The sequence below is a fragment of the Scyliorhinus torazame genome, chromosome 1 (genome assembly GCF_047496885.1).
Source record: "Scyliorhinus torazame isolate Kashiwa2021f chromosome 1, sScyTor2.1, whole genome shotgun sequence".
Classification (NCBI taxonomy): domain Eukaryota; kingdom Metazoa; phylum Chordata; class Chondrichthyes; order Carcharhiniformes; family Scyliorhinidae; genus Scyliorhinus; species Scyliorhinus torazame.
In genome coordinates this window covers 312,593,723-312,610,283 of record NC_092707.1, presented here as the reverse complement: position 1 = coordinate 312,610,283, position 16,561 = coordinate 312,593,723, and the positions used below count along the sequence as shown (strand labels likewise).

Genomic DNA, 16,561 nt, shown 5'->3' with positions numbered 1-16,561 from the left:
GGAGTTGTGGATAGTGAGGAGGGCTGTTGTCGGCTGCAAAGAGACATAGATAGGATGCAGAGCTGGGCTGAGAAGTGGCAGATAGAGTTTAACCCTGAAAAGTGTGAGGTTGTCCATTTTGGAAGGACAAATATGAATGCGGAATACAGGGTTAACGGTAGAGTTCTTGGCAATGTGGAGGAGCAGAGAGATCTTGAGGTCTATGTTCACACATCTTTGAAAGTTGCCACTCAAGTGGATAGAGCTGTGAAGAAGGCCTATGGTGTGCTCGCGTTCATTAACAGAGGGATTGAATTTAAGAGCCGTGAGGTGATGATGCAGCTGTATAAAACTTTGGTAAGGCCACATTTGGAGTACTGTGTACAGTTCTGGTCGCCTCATTTTAGGAAGGATGTGGAAGCTTTGGAAAAGGCGCAAAGAAGATTTACCAGGATGTTGCCTGGAATGGAGAGTAGGTCTTACGAGGAAAGGTTGAGGGTGCCAGGCCTTTTCTCATTAGAACGGAGAAGGATGAGGGGCGACTTGATAGAGGTTTATAAGATGATCAGGGGAATAGATAGAGTAGACAGTCAGAGACTTTTTCCCCGGGTGGAACAAACCATTACAAGGGGACATAAATTTAAGGTGAAAGGTGGAAGATATAGGAGGGATATCAGAGGTAGGTTCTTTACCCAGAGAGTAGTGGGGGCATGGAATGCACTGCCTGTGGAAGTAGTTGAAACATTAGGGACCTTCAAGCAGCTATTGGATAGGTACATGGATTACGGTAAAATGATATAGTGTAGATTTATTTGTTCTTAAGGGCAGCAAGGTAGCATTGTGGATAGCACAATTGCTTCACAGCTCCAGGGTCCCAGGTTCGATTCCGGCTTGGGTCACTGTCTGTGCGGAGTCTGCACGCCCTCCCCGTGTCTGCGTGGGTTTCCTCCGGGTGCTCCGGTTTCCTCCCACAGTCCAAAGATGTGCAGGTTAGGTGAATTGGCCAATGATAAATTGCCCTTAATGTCCAAAATTGCCCTTGGTGTTGGGTGGAGGTGTTGAGTTTGGGTAGGGTGCTCTTTCCAGGAGCCGGTGCAGACTCAAAGGGCCGAATGGCCTCCTTCTGCACTGTAAATTCAATGATAATCTATGATTAATCTAGGACAAAGGTTCAGCACAACATCGTGGGCCGAAGGGCCTGTTCTGTGCTGTATTTTCTATGTTCTATTGCACCCCTCATGGTGAACACTTTCTCGAGGTGTAAAAACTCCTTAAGATCCCCCAGCTATATTGAGACGATAAACAACCATACCTTGCAAGTGTGATAAGGACTCTCCCTAACCTGTTGCACGTTCACCTGAGAACCAGGCTCCTGGAAAGTTGACTACTAGAGGCTTTGCAGCTTGCTGTAAATCTTCGGTTTTACAGGTCCTTCACTTCAACCAAAGCATCAACTCAACTAGGAAACTACAGGCCTGACACAAGAGACTGAGACAAGCATTTTTTTTCCATTTAAGGGGTAATTTAGCATGGCCAATCCACCTAACCTGCACATCATTGGGTTATGGGGTGAAGCCCACGCAGACACGGGGAGAATTTGCAAACTCCACACAGACAGTGACCAGCACAGTGATCGAACCAGTGTCCTCAACGCCATAGGCAGCAGTGTTAACCACTGCACCACCCCCGCCCCCGAGACTGAGACAATCATAAAGTGTAAATGTACTGTTTTTATCCTCATCTGTATCTAATCTTTGTGACTGATAGTGTTGGAGAGATGATTTAGTGAGTTGTCACATTTTAATTTAACACAGGCAAGTCTGTGATAATAAATAATAGTACTTATTTATTTTTAAATTCACAAAAACCTTGCTGCTGGAATTATTTAAATTGGGATAATAATTCTGATGGTAAGAGAACACACACTCTTTACATACAAAACACACCTCATAATAATAATAATCACGGGCAGTATGAAAGCACAAATATTTCTGCCCCTGGCAGTTCAAAGTAGTCTATCCTAAAAATATGGCAAAACGATTAATTTTATCCACAACTTACCTGAGTATCATAAAAGTAGCCTGAAGGAAATAGTGGTCTGATTGAACGGTCTGAAGAATGTGATAGAAAACAAATAATTGGTAATGTTTTCAATATCGTAATTTAAGACAGCCTTGAAAACAAATCTTACATTTGGTCCTATCTACCTACTTTACTAAACCTTCATGCTCTTCCTCCCACTGGGTAAATCTGGGAAAACAGTCTGGAATGTGCCAAAGATTTCACTAACTGCTACTGTAAATGCTGCTTTGTATCTGCCTTTGGCACGCACCTTGCAGCCGCTTTCTACACAAATTACCTGTCTTTTCCTCTGCTCTCAAAAGTGCTAACTAAAAACATAGAAGCTAACCCATGTAGAGCAACTGACTGTAGGTAGCTAAAAGTGGAATCTTAGTTATTCTCATTGGGTTCAATCCAATTTTGTTTTGCTGAAGTCCACAAAAAGTACCCAACAAATTTCAGTAATGTTTCAACATTTAGAAATAATTTTCATTTGGAAAACAAAGCATTAGAAATATAAACATTTCAGAAAATACATATCTATAAAACATTCATTCTTTGCGGTCAATGGATACAAAAATATAAAATTGTTATTGTAAGTACAAATGATTTGTAGAAATGTACTTGGAAATATTGCTGCAATAAGCCTACTCTATATTAGATAATCTTACCAATTACTCTGCTGGTCAAAATCTCATTATCCGTGTAGCCTATTTCTCTTCGTAAATAGGTTGTTGGTATTCTTCCTGCCGCAGCAGCTTTCTGGCGGTAATCAACCTGATAAGAAAAATGAGTTAGTCTCCAGCAGATTCTGCAATGTCAACCAAATACAAAATATTATGAAAACTTACCACCAATGGCATGAATTGGGATGAAGTAGGCTTTGTTTTACTGACAGCTGTAACCATCACTGATGTGTCTCCTAACTTCAAAGTGAGAAAGAAAAAAAATCAACAACTTATAATCTGAACGCTTTTCCAAATTGTCAACAAAGCAAACAAATATTACCATACTAAGGTTAGAAGCTCCTTTCAAACTTCATATTAATTTAAACTTCTCTCAATTTTATTGCCAATCATTTGCTTTTACTTATTCTTAAATGTTCTGGACTGCACAATTTGACGTTTCTTGGCCATCAGAAAGCAGAGTACTTGGACAAGTTGATACAATATCCTTCATCAATTAGCTTAGCTGAGCCCTTAGTGGCAATAGTGAGTGATTAATTTGAACCTACAGCCAACTTTTTGCAAAGCAGACACTTTACTAATGGATTTCAAACCAAAACCTTACATAACGTAAGAACATAAGAACTAGGAGCATGGGCAGGCAATTCAGCTCCTTGAGCCTGCTCCGCATTCAATACAAACAAGGCTGATCTCATCTTGGCCTCATTGCCAACTTCTGCCCGTTCCCCATAACCCGCTACTAATTAGAAACCGATCTATCCCCGCCTTAAATTAGGGATACGGGGATAGGGTGGAGGCATGGGCTTAAATAAGGTGCTCTTTTCTAGGGGCCGGTACAGACTCAATGGGCCAAATTGCTTCCTTCTGCACTGTATGGATTCTGGGATTCTAGAAGGGAATGGATAGATAAAATGGTAAATTTAGAGGAGAACAAATGGGCGTAGGCTCAAGTGGAGTATAAACAGTCATTGGCAGGTTGGTGAGAATGACCTGTTGCTCTGCTGTATATCCTATGCAAGTTGCAGATTACGGTGTAGGAAGTCTAAAATAATGTAATAGAGGGGATGAGTTACCCAAATTCATTTGGCACTCAGAAATTGCTAATACTGGGCGGCACAGTGGTTAGCACTGCTGCCTCACAGCGCTGAGGATCCGGGGTCAATCCCGGTCCCGGTCACTGTCCGTTTGGAATTTGCACATTCTCCCGGTGTCTGCATGGATCTCACCCCACAACTCAAAGATGTGCAGGGTAGGTGGATTGGCCATGCTAAATTGCCCATTAATTGGAAAGAAGAGAGTTGGGTACTCTAAATTTATAAAAAAAAGAAATTGCTAATACAATTGGAACCTTGTAACATTTTCCTTCAATTTTTCTCCGTTCCCCAAATTCATAGTTTGAACCGATCAATAGAGGAAGGATTTTTCAAACTGTTCACTTTATTGCTGAAATATGGTAGCAATTGTACAATCTATTGTGATATTTCTCAATTAAACATCACAATTCACCACAAATTAACAAAATGTAACCAGCAGTGCTTACGGCACATTGAAATTGCAATGTTTCAATTCCCTACTGGTCAGGCCAAATTCATTTAACTCTATACAGAAATTCTAAAGATTGGTTTACCTGCACCATAGCACAGCCATCTGCAAACCTGGCAAGCTTCCCTGTGGAGATTTCAAGCTTTCTGTTGTAACAAAAGGATGAAATACAGTAAACAAAGCAGTATTTATTTTTAGTTTATTACAAAATTAATTGGGATAATCTTTTAGGTCACGGAAACTTTTCACTCATTCTCATAGAAAATAGGCCACATAGAAAGTAGGCCATTCAGCCCCTCAAGCCTGCTTCATCATTCAATATGATCATGGCTCATTCTATATGTCAACAGCATACACATGTGTTCTCTCCATATACCTTGACACCTTTCGTGTCTGGAAATCTATTTTCTTCTTAAATATATTCAATGGCTTGGCCTCCATAGTCTTCTGTGGTAGAGAATTCCACAGGTTTATCACCCTCCGCGTGAAGAAATTTCTCCTCATCTCAATGGCCTACATCATGCCCTGAGACTGTTACCCCTTGTTCTCGGCTTCCTAACCAGGGGGAACATTAACCCTGCATGCAGTCTGTCCAGCTCTGTCAGAGTTTTATATGTTTCAATGAGATCCTCTCACATTTTTTTAGAAACCGGTGAATACAGGTCCAGTCGACCCAATCTCGCCTCATACGACAATCCCGCCATCCCAGGAATCAGCCTGGTGAACCTTCACTGCACTCTCTCTGTAGCAAGTATATTCCTTCTTAGATAAGGAGACCAAAGCTGAACAGAAGGAAGGCAAATGTATTGTTAGCATTCATGTCGAGAGGGCTAGAATACAAGAGCAGGAATGTACAGTTGAGGCTGTATAAGACTCTGGTCAATATTGTGAGCAGTTTTGGGCCTTGTATCGAAGGAAAGGTGTGCTGGCCTTGGATAGGGTCCAGAGGAGGTTCACAAGAATGATCCCTGGAATGAAGGACTTGTCATATGAGGAGCAATTGAGGACTCTGGGTCTGTACTCAATGGGAGTTTAGGATAGGGGGGGATCTCATTGAAACCTACAGAATACTGAGTGGCCTAGCTAGAGTGAACGTGGAGAGGATGTTTCCACTGGTAGGAGAAACTAGAAACCGAGGGCACAGCCTCAGACTGAAAGGACGATCCTTTAAAACAGAGATGAGAAGGAATTTCTTCAGCCAAAGGGTGGTGAATCTGTGGAACTCTTTGCCACAGAAGGCTATGGAGGCCAAGTCACGGAGTGTCTTTAAGACAAAGATAGATAGATTCTTGATTAATAAGGGGATCAGGTGTTATGGGGTGAAGGCAGGAGAATGGGAATGAAAACATATTAGCCATGATTGAATGGCGGAGCAGACTCGATGAGCCGTATAGAAGAGTTGGGAGGATCATTGTCTTGCACACAAGGATTTTGACGATAGCACGGATATCGCAGTCGTCAATACTCTCGTCCTTGGGCATCCGAAGGAGGTACTCGAGGATTGGATACGATATTGGATCTCCGTATTAATGTCAGCCTTAGAGGACAGGTGGCTCCCCAGGCATGGGAAATGTTTCATGTTTGGTAGCTCCATTGATCTTGGAAGGAGAGACCGGATATTGCCCTAGGGTGAATTGGTGGCTGCGACCAATTCTTTGGTGGGCTTCCGTGAAAAGATTGATAAGGAAGGAAAAATTACAAGAGTACAGGATGGCTAAAAACAAAGACAGACAGTAAGAGTTTCTAGAAATAGTTATTATTTAAAATAGGGATAAAAGAGTTGAAGTGAGCAGTACTTCTAGAAAAGGTGAGTCTGGGGGAATTAATAATAGAAAATAAGGAGATGGCAGATGAACTGAACAAGTAATTTGCAACGGTCTTCACTAAAGCGGATATAATAATATCTCAGAAATAGCTGTAAATCAGGAAATGGAAGTGAGGGAGGAACTCAGAAAAAATGCAATCACTAAGGAAGTGGTACTGGGAAAATTGGATCTGCAGGCTGACAATTCCCCGGGTCCTAATGGATTTCATCCTCGGGTCTTGAAAGAAGTGGCTAGAGAGATAACTGATGTGTTGGTTTTAATTTTCCAAAATTTCCTAGAATTGGGGATTGGAAAATAGTGAATGTAACTCCCTTATTCAAAAAGGGAAACAGAAAAGCAGGCAACTAAAGACCAGTTAAACTGGTGGAATGTACTGTATTTAGATTTCGAGAAGGTGATTTTCAGATAAGGGGCTGGATTCTCTGCATCCCCGCGCCAAAATCGCGTTTGGTGCAGGGGCGGAGAATCCATTTTACGCGGGGATCGTGGCCGGCACCGGAGAATCGCTCGCGCACGGATTGCGCGGCTGGGGGGGGGGGATTGGCAGATGGCCCCCCCCCAGCGATTCTCTGGGCAAAACTGGCTGAGTTCCCGACGGCGTGATTCTAACCATGTATCAGCTGCGGACTCGGGGGGGCCTCATGGACAGCCGGGGCGGTGATCGGGCGGCTCGGATCTGCGGGCGGGCGGCATCTCGGAGGCGCCGACATTTGGGATGTCGCTCCGCAGTCTGCCATGTCGCAAGGGGTGGCTGCTGCAAGCCGCCGCCAATCACATGCGCGGACTCCCGACCAGAAGTGGGGCCTGTATCCATAGCCAGAGCTGCGAGAAGCACTCCGGGGCCCTGCCAGCCCCTTTCATGTAGGAGTATCGCTCTTAACCTTTTGAAGGAAAGTCAAAAGTGAAAAATGGACATCGCCCCATTTGTGGAGAATCCAGCCCAAGGTACCTCAACAAACGTTATTGCAGAAATAAAAAGCTCATGATGTGAGAGGTAACATGCATGGATAGGAGATTAGCTAACTAACAGGATACAAAGAGTAGGCATCAAAGGGTATTTTCCTGGTTGGCAGGATGTAACGAGTGGCGTGCCACAGTGCTAAGGTCTCAACTTTTTTACAATTTATATAATATGACTATGATTTGGATGATAGGTAAAGTAGTTCCAGATGACTATAGGCTCCTTTCCCCTTTGAAGGGGAAGAGCTGACTGGTGGTGATTTAACCTGAGGATCACCACACCTCAGGTGAGGGGCAAGGTTGAGAAGGCATGAATAACCTCAGTCGGTATGAGAATTGAACCCGTGCTGCTCTGCCTTGCTCTGAATCACCAACCAGTTGTCTAGCCAAGTGAGCTAAACCGGCTCCCCCAAAGTGACAGGAATTACTTGGATGAAGGGACCAAAAGGTATAGTTGCTAAATTTGCTGACGCCATAAAGACAGGTAGGAAAGTAAGATGTGAAAAGGACATAAGGAGGCTACAAAAGGATATGAAGTCATATGGACCCAAAACATTAACTTTGTTTCTCTCTCCACATATGCTGTCAGACCTGCAGAGTTCATCCAGCATTTCCTGTTTATATTTCAGATTTTCAGCACCCGCAGTGTTTTGCTTTTATCACAAAGGGATTATAGATAGGTTAAGTGAGTGGGCAAAGACCTGGCAAATAGAATAGAATGTGAAATTGTCTATTTTAACAGGAGAAATAAAGCATACTACCAAAATTGTGAGAGATTGCAGAGCTCAGAGAGGCAGATCTCGGTGTCTAGTGTATGAATGCACAGGTCAGTATAGCTGACCCAGCAGGTAATTCTGAAAACAAACAGAATGTTATAGTTTATTGCAAGGGGAATTGAATGTAAAAGTAGAGAAGTCTAGATTCATTTATGTAGGGCTTTGTGAAACCATGCCGGGAGTACTGATTGGTCACCATATTTAATGAAGGATGTCAATGGCAAGCAATTCAGAGAAGGTTTAGAAGGTTAATATCTGGAATGGGTGAGCTGTCTTATGACAAAATGTTGGATAGGCTAGGCATGTATCCGCTGGAGAGGCAACTTGGATTGAAACCTTCAAGATCCTGTAGGGTCTTGACAGGGTGGATGTGGAGAGGATGTTTCCTCGTGTGGGAGAATCTAGAACCAGGGGTCGCTGTTTAAAAATAAGGACGTGCCCATTTAAGACAGAGATGAGGAAAACAGGGTTGTGAGTCTTTGAAACTCTCTTCCTCAAAAGGCAGTGGAAGCAGAGTCTGAATATTTTTAAGGCAGAGGGAGATGAATTTTTTATAAGTAAGGGGGGAAAAGTTATAGGAGGTAGATGCGGAAGGGGAGCTGAGGTTACAATCAGATCAGTGATGATTTTGTTAAATGGCGGAGCAGACTCGAAGGGCCGATTGGCCTACTCCTGTTCCAAAATTATAAGTAACTGTTGGAAAGCAAATTCTTTGTTGAATTTTGAGTCTTTTGGAGTTCAGAATTCTAAAAAGATTTAAAAAAAAAAAATGTTTTCCTTCAAACATCCTCTTCATAGTATCAGCACAGGTGGCAGTCATTGGGCTCTTTGTGCCAGCTCTTTGGTAGAGCTATTTAATTAGACCCTGTCCTCTGCTTTCCCCACCCAGAGCCCTGCAAAATCTTTCACTTCTAGTTTTATATAATTCCTTTATGAAAGTCATTATTGAATCTGTTTCCATCTGTTTCTAGGAAGTACTTTCCACACCTTAATAGCTCGCTAATTAAAATAAAAGGTTTACGCAAGTTGCCACGGGCTTGTTTATGAATCACTTTAAATCTATTCTCCTACTGGAAACGGTCTCTCTTTATTTAACCAATCAAAATTTTCATGATTTTGACCACCTGTATAAAATCTCCTCTTAATATTGTCTGCTTTTCCAATTCTTCATTTAACTGAAGTCCCTCATCCCTTGCATCATTCTAGTAAAATGATTCTCCAACAAAGGCTTTGATATCCTGCTTAAGGTACGATGTCCAAAACTGAACACAGTACTCCATCTCAAAATGAAATGGTAGTTTACAAAATTTAGGCATAATTTCCTTGCTTTAGCACTTGAGAGGGCGCAATCCACTGGCCTCATTGCGCCAGGCGCTAAAATGAGCAGCCAGCTGGATATCGGGAGAGGCCGAAATCACACCAGGCGCCAATGTTTCCGGTCTAACTGGCCCGCTCCCGTTGGCGAGATCAGGATGCTGCCGCGGTGTGGCGAGGAACTAATAATCACCAATTAAGTTCAATTCCAATACTATTACCGGGAAGGACCCCCTATCGAATGGGTACGTGTGATCTAACCGCCTCCCCAGTGGGTGGTTACACAGCCACCGTTCAGCACATCGATTTAAAAACATGAAGCCAGCGGAACGGCTGCTGTGGGGATCCGAGGAGTAGCCGGAATAACGTGACGGAGGCTTCACATGTCTTGGGTGTAACCTGTTTTAATGGTGTACAGTACAATAGTGACCTCAACTGTCCCTAGCCTCTGATGGTGCCCCCCCCCACCCCCACCCCCACCCGTGCCTCATCAGTGATCCTCAATGTATTTAGCCCACTGTGTTCTACCGCTAGGTGTAGGTGTGTCCCCAGGGTGCACATCAGGGGCGGAGATAGCCTGTTGCTTACCACATCCTGTGGCCGTCAATGCATCTAGTGGACATCCCCTGACGGCCTGGGGTTGGAGGGACATGGCTGACATGCCTGGCTGTGCCACCCTGTTCTGCATACTGACCCCGAGATACACTGTTGTCAGGGGGGGGTTGGACTTGGGGGAGCTGGCGGCCGTCGTCATCTCCCTGTAGGGAAGCTCCGGGTCGACCTCCAGCGCTTCCTCCTCCCGATCGGTGCCGGTAAGCCCCTGGGGAGTGGGGGTCACCTCGGGATGGAGGAGCAGCTGGATTGAGCACCAGATGCCCCTGCGTAATCTGGTTCTGCCAGGCCTGGCGACTCCCCAATGTCTGCACCATGGTGCCGATGCCCTCCTTGATGTCTCTCTGTGAGCAGGCTGCGCTCTGCAGCGCGTCGCCAATGTCCATCTGTGCCTGGAACGTGCTCTGCAGTGCCTCAGCATTGCCCACCGGAGACTGGTACATGCTCCGTAGCTTCTCGGAAATGTCCACCCGTGTCAGGGACACGTCCCCCAGCATCTGGGACATGCTGTCACAGACTGAGAATCGCCTTGGACACCACCACTCATGCTGCTGACGCGTGCTCCAAGCTCTCCTCTGTGGTCATCACCCGAGCAATGTTGGCTCGGTGCCATGCATTGCCGGCGCCATCTCCTGCGCCCATAGCCTTTAGGACTCTTTCAATCGGCTATGGACCTGGAGTGTCGCTGACATCCCTCTCTACATCTCATGGCTGCACCCTATCGACAGAATCAGCTCCGGAATAGCCTGGTCCAAAGGCTCAGCACCTGACTGGGGCTCAGCTGGGTCCTGGGATCCAGCAGACCGATGAGTGCCGCCTCCCCTAGACGTTCCTGCCTCCACCTGATGTGCATTTGCAACTGTGAGGTGTTCACCGGAATGTGCCCCAGAAGCCTGTCCACTGCTTTCGCCCACTGAGATGTGTGTCTCTGCGCTGGTGGAGGGTGGGGATGACAGCCGTGATGTATCGATGGTGGCATCCTCGGATCTCTTCTCCTTTCTCTTGGGAGGCGGGGAGGGGAGCGAGCGGTATTGCCAGCTGGAGATCCTGTGTGAGAAAGGACATGTGGTCAGTGAGAGGGAAGGATCATCATGCTGGCATGAACAACTCCCATCGGGGGTGAGGAGGTCCGCCAGCCCGCTGCCCATTGGGCCCTTTCCTGCCGATTGTGCGCCAAGTTCTCCTGGGAGGACACAGAGAGATAGTGGGCATTGGGAGTTGAATGCTACATGCTTCGCGGGTGAGCAGGGGCATGGCAGTGGGCAGGTATGTGCAGCACTGCCGGGCATGGGTGGGGTGCCATGGTGTGTTGGGGCATGGATGCGGCATTGTGCTGGGAGGGTGGAGGAAAATCGCTGGCGGAACAGACGCCAGGGGGCTGATGCCTACTCAACCGGGCAGTCCGGTGGAGGTCGTTGAGCTTCTTGTGGCCCTAGGTGGCGGTCCTACTGGTCATACTCCCCAAACTGACAGCCGCTGCCTCTTGTCTCCCAGGCAGCACTGGCTGCCCTGTGGCTGACCCTCTGATCCCCTCGGGGGAACAGTGTATCCCTCCTGGACTCCATTGCGTTCATGAGCCTGGCCAGGTAGGTATCCTGGGATTGCAGCGCTGGTCTGTGCGGTGGCATGGCTGCATGCTGTCTGGGGTTTGCTCTGCAGGATAGGTTCAAATGCTGCTCCCCACCGTTCGCGGGGAGCTGCCGGGTGCAGTCCTGGTAAATAAGATGGCGGGACAGAAATTTGCGGCATAAAGCTGCGGGGCATCGTTAAGTGGCCTAATTCACGTTGGATACCAGTGACCCTTACCGGGTTGGTCGTCGAGAAACACCCAACAATTCTCGCTCGCTACCACACTTAGAACAAATTTGGTTAGATCGGGCCCTCAAGTCTATTTTTTAAAAACATCCTCCACACCCTATCCTGTCACCGTCAAAGTTTGTGTACATACACCCCAGATCTCTCCGTTCCTGCATACCCTTTCAAATTGTACCATTTAATTTAGATTGTCTGTCGTCATAATCTTTATTATTGTCACAAGTAGGCTTACTGTGGAAGTTACTGTGAAAATCCCCTCGTCCCCACGTTCCGGTGCCTGTTCGGGTACACGGAGGGAGAATTCAGAATGTCCAATTCACCTTACAGCACGTCTTTCGAGACTTGTGGGAGGAAACCAGAGCACCCGGAGGAAATCCACGCAGACATGGGGAGAACGTGCAGACTCCGCACAGGCAGTGACCCAAACCGGGAATCGAACCCAGGGCCCTGGCACTATAAAGCGGCTACCGTGCTGCCCACTTCACACTGTCACGGATGAGATATGAAGAAAAAAAATATAAAAGCAAATCACTGCGGATGCTGGAATTTGAAATCAAAAGAGAAAATGCTGGAAAATCTCAGCAGGTCGTGCAGCATCTGTAGGGAGAGAAAAGAGCGAACGTTTGGAGTCCAGATGACCTTTTGTCAAAGCTCAAAAGAAAAAAAAATCTTTTTGTCAGTTGGACTACTTTATAATTGTCTTTCTGTGCTTTTCAAAATGGGCAATTGCTGAGCTGATAAGATGGCTCCAGTAGTACACATTGATGGCTAGGTGGATTGGCCATGCTAAATTGCACTTTTTGCCCAAAAACAAAGGTGAGGTGGGGTTACTGGTTGCAGGGATAGGGTGGAGGTGTGGGCTTAGGTAGGGTGCTCTTTCCAAAGGGCCAGTGCAGACTCGATGGGCTGAATGGCCTCCTTCTGCACTGTAAATTCTATGATATCAGTTTTATCCCCCAAAAAATTATTAAAATTGAAAAATCTGGATGATATCATTTGCTTTACTCCCCGCTTTGCTTAACAATTACACACAGGTTGCTCCCCCACTTCGCTTAACAATTACATGCAGGTTTTAGGGTTAACACAGATTACAAAGTACATTTTAATCTACAATGGTCTGATTAACACAAAGTCCATTTTAAGCACACAAGATGACTGTGGCCAAATGCACTCTCCACTCTGAACCCCAAATGAATGCTTCCTCAGAGTCCCCCCAGATGATTGTCATGTAAGAGTTTTCAAATCCATTTCAAAAAAATAGAAACATTGAAAATAGGAGCAGGAGGAGTCAATTCAGCCTTTCCAGCCTGCTCTGCCATTCATCACGATCATGGCTGATCATCCAAATCAATAGCCTAATCCCGCTTTCCCCCCATATCCTTAGATTTCTGGGTGAAGAAATTTCTCCTTATCTCCTTCCTAAATGGTCTATCCCCTATCCTCAGACTGTGACCACTGGTTCTGGACACTTGCCATCGAGAACATCCTTCCTGCACCTACCCTGTCTAGCCCTGTTAGAATTTTATAGGTTTCTATAAGATCCGCTCTCATTCTTCTGAACTCCAGTGAATACAATCCTAACTGATGAATCTCTCCTCATACGCCAGTCCTGCCACCCTGGGATCAGTCTGGTAAACCTTCGCTACACTCCCTCTCCAACAAGAACATCCTTCCTCAGATAAGGAGACCAAAACTAAACACAATATCCCAGGTGTGGCCTCACCAAGGCCCTGCATAATTGCAGCAAGACATCCCTGTTCCTGTACTAGAATCCTCTCGCTATGAAGGCAACACATTATTTGCCTTTTTTACATGCTGTACCTGCATGTTTACCTTCAGGGACTGGTGTATGAAGACTCACAGGTCTTGTGGCACATTCTCCTCGCCTAATTTATGGCCATTCAGAGAATAGCCTGCCTTCTCATTTTTCCTACCAAAGTATATAACTTCGTATTTCTCCAAATTATACTGCATCTGCCATTCCTTGCCCACTCACTCAACTTGTCCAAATCACACTGAAGGATCTCTGCATTCTCCTCAGTTTGCCCTCCCACCCAACGTGGTGTCATCTGAAAATTTGGACATATTACATTCCCTCATTTAAATCATTAATGTACTTAGCACCGATCCCCCACTAGTCACAGCCTGCCAATTTGAAAAAGACGTTTTCTATCCACCTCAATACACTTCCCCTAATCCCATGCGCTTTCATTTTACACACTAATCACTTATGCGGGTCTTTGTTAAAAGCCTTCTGAAAGTCCAAATATACCACATTCACTGGCTCCCCCTCGTCAACTCTACTAGTTACATCCTCTTCGAAACACACTTTAAAATCTTCTCTCATAAAGCTTCCCTTTAGCGATTTGCATTCCAAAATCCAGATCAGGTTCTCCAAATGACACTTTCAAGCGAAGCGTCCACTCCACTTTGAACAGCAAATTCCAGTCCAGGATTTCACACTAACTCCTTCAGGTTCCTTTCTCTTGACTGCTGTGCAAACTGCTCACAATTGCTTTAATTCACCATTCCCAGACTGCCTTAAAATGGCATCAGACATTTGTTTTACCTTTGAAGGCTGCTGAACCACTTTAAATCTGGCCACTGCAATTCTTTCTTTAACTCAGAACACTTTGTTCACTCTTCCTGGAATTCTTCTGAACAATACCATTGCTTCTGTTTTCTTCATTCCAGTTGTCTTAGGCAGTCCCAATTCCCTGGTTATTGGGACTGTAACTTGTACTTCAGGAAGCCTGCCTCTTTGCAGCTCTCGTCCTGTCCAGTTTTGCTTCGGACAGAGTTGAGAGATGCTAACATCCTCAATCCTGTCTCCAACTGCCACAAATTCAGCTAAAACTTAAAAAGGTTCAGGGCATACGGTAGCACAAGTGGATAGCACTGGGCCTTCACAGCACCAGGGTCCCAGGTTCGATTCCACGCTGGGTCACTGTCTGTCCGGAGTCTGCACGTTCTCCCAGTGTCTGCGTGGGTTTCCTCCAGGCGCTCCGGTTTCCTCCCACAGTCCAAAGACGTGCAAGTTAGGTGGATTGGCAATGATAAATTGCCCTTAGTGACCAAAAGGGTTAGGAGGTGTTATTGGGTAACGGGGATAGGGTGGAAGTGAGGGCTTAAGTGGGTAGGTGCAGACTCGATGGGCCGAATGCCTCCTTCTGCACTGTATGTTCTATGTACCTTACTAGGTCCCAGTTGCTAAGCAACACCCACATGCTTCCGTCTTTTATTTACTCTGCATGCCATAGTCCTCTCCAGGCAATAGAAACACAGTTTGAACTTAAATCAATTCCCATACATACAAACACCTTTGTTCAACATGAATCTAACTATAGGTTTATGCTTCTGGGCACTGAAACATTAACTTAAAGCCATTTAATTTTTAAAAAAAAATGTTTTATTGAAATTTTTTCCCCCAAACAACAATTTTTCCCCTCTTACAAAGCAAACGCAACAATAACAATACAGAATTTTTTAACAATACACAAGTAACAAAACCCCTTTATCTTTGACCTAAACTAAACTAAACCCCCCCCCCTCCCCCTGGGTTGCTGCTGCTGGTCATCTGTCTTCCCTCTAACGTTCCCCTAGGTAGTCGAGAAATGGCTGCCACCGCCTGGTGAACCCTTGAGCCGATCCTCTCAGGGCAAACTTTATCTGCTCCAGTTTAATGAACCCCGCCATATCATTTACCCAGGCCTCCAGTCCGGGGGGTTTCGCCTCCTTCCACATGAGTAGGATCCTGCGCCGGGCTACTAGGGACGCAAAGGCCACAACGTCGGCCTCTTTCGCCTCCTGCACTCCCGGCTCTTCCGCAACTCCAAATAGAGCTAACCCCCAGCCTGGTTTGACCCGGGCCTTCACCACCCGCGAAATCACTCCTGTCACTCCCTTCCAATACCCTTCCAGTGCCGGGCACGCCCAAAACATATGTGCGTGATTTGCCGGGCTCCCGCCACACCTCCCACATTTGTCCTCCACTCCAAAGAACCTGCTCAATCTTGCTCCCGTTGTGTGCTCCATGTAGCACCTTAAATTGAATCAGGCTAAGCCTGGCGCATGAGGAAGAGGAATTTACCCTGCTTAGGGCATCAGCCCACATACCCTCCTCTATCTCCTCCCCTAGTTCTTCTTCCCACTTTCCTTTTAGTTCGCCCACCGACTCCTCCCCCTCTTCCCTCATCTCTCGGTAAATCTCTGACACCTTGCCCTCTCCAACCCACACCCCTGAAAGCACCCTGTCCTGTATCCCCTGTGTCGGGAGCAACGGAAATTCCCTCACCTGTTGTCTAGTAAACGCCCTCACCTGCATATATCTCAAGAAATTTCCCCGGGGCAACTTATACTTTTCCTCCAATGCTCCCAAGCTCGCAAAAGTCCCATCTATAAATAAATCTCCCACCCTCCTAATTCCCAACTGGTACCAGCTCTGAAATCCTCCATCCATTCTTCCTGGGGCGAACCTATGGTTGTTCCTGATTGTGGACCCCACCAGGGCTCCCCGCACCCCTCTCTGTCGCCTCCACTGTCCCCAGATATTCAATGTTGCCGCCACCACCGGGTTCGTGGTAAACTTTTTAGGTGAGATCGGTAGCGGCGCCGTCACCAGCACCTCTAAACTCGTCCCTTTACAGGACTTTCTCTCCAGTCTTTCCCACGCCGCTCCCTCACCCTCCATCATCCATTTACGTATCATTGCCACATTGGCGGCCCAATAGTAATCGCCCAAGTTCGGTAGTGCCAATCCTCCTCTGTCCCTACTACGCTGAAGGAACCCCCTCCTTACTCTCGGAACTCTCCCTGCCCACACGAAGCTCGCGATGCTCCTGTCTATTTTATTAAAAAAGGTCTTGGTGATTAGTATAGGGAGACATTGAAATACAAATAAGAACCTCGGGAGGACCATCATCTTAATTGCTTGCACCCTGCCCGCCAGCGATAGAGGCTGCATGTCCCACCTCTTGAAGTCCTCCTCCAT

The 16,561-nt window shown here is 46.2% G+C and overlaps 1 protein-coding gene across 2 annotated transcripts in view; it reads right to left on the bottom strand.

Annotated features, from left to right (window-relative positions):
- The window catches only part of pnpt1 (polyribonucleotide nucleotidyltransferase 1, mitochondrial), a 137,625-nt gene that overhangs the window by 97,163 nt on the left and 23,901 nt on the right, over nucleotides 1-16,561 (bottom strand). For both annotated transcript variants that reach the window (XM_072507824.1, XM_072507823.1), the window contains exons 2-5: nucleotides 4,354-4,414; nucleotides 2,892-2,966; nucleotides 2,712-2,817; nucleotides 2,041-2,090 (exon numbers count right to left, since the gene is read on the bottom strand). In XM_072507824.1, coding sequence (XP_072363925.1) covers nucleotides 2,041-2,090; nucleotides 2,712-2,817; nucleotides 2,892-2,966; nucleotides 4,354-4,414 — 292 coding nt within the window. The remainder of the gene's footprint in view (nucleotides 1-2,040; nucleotides 2,091-2,711; nucleotides 2,818-2,891; nucleotides 2,967-4,353; nucleotides 4,415-16,561) is intronic.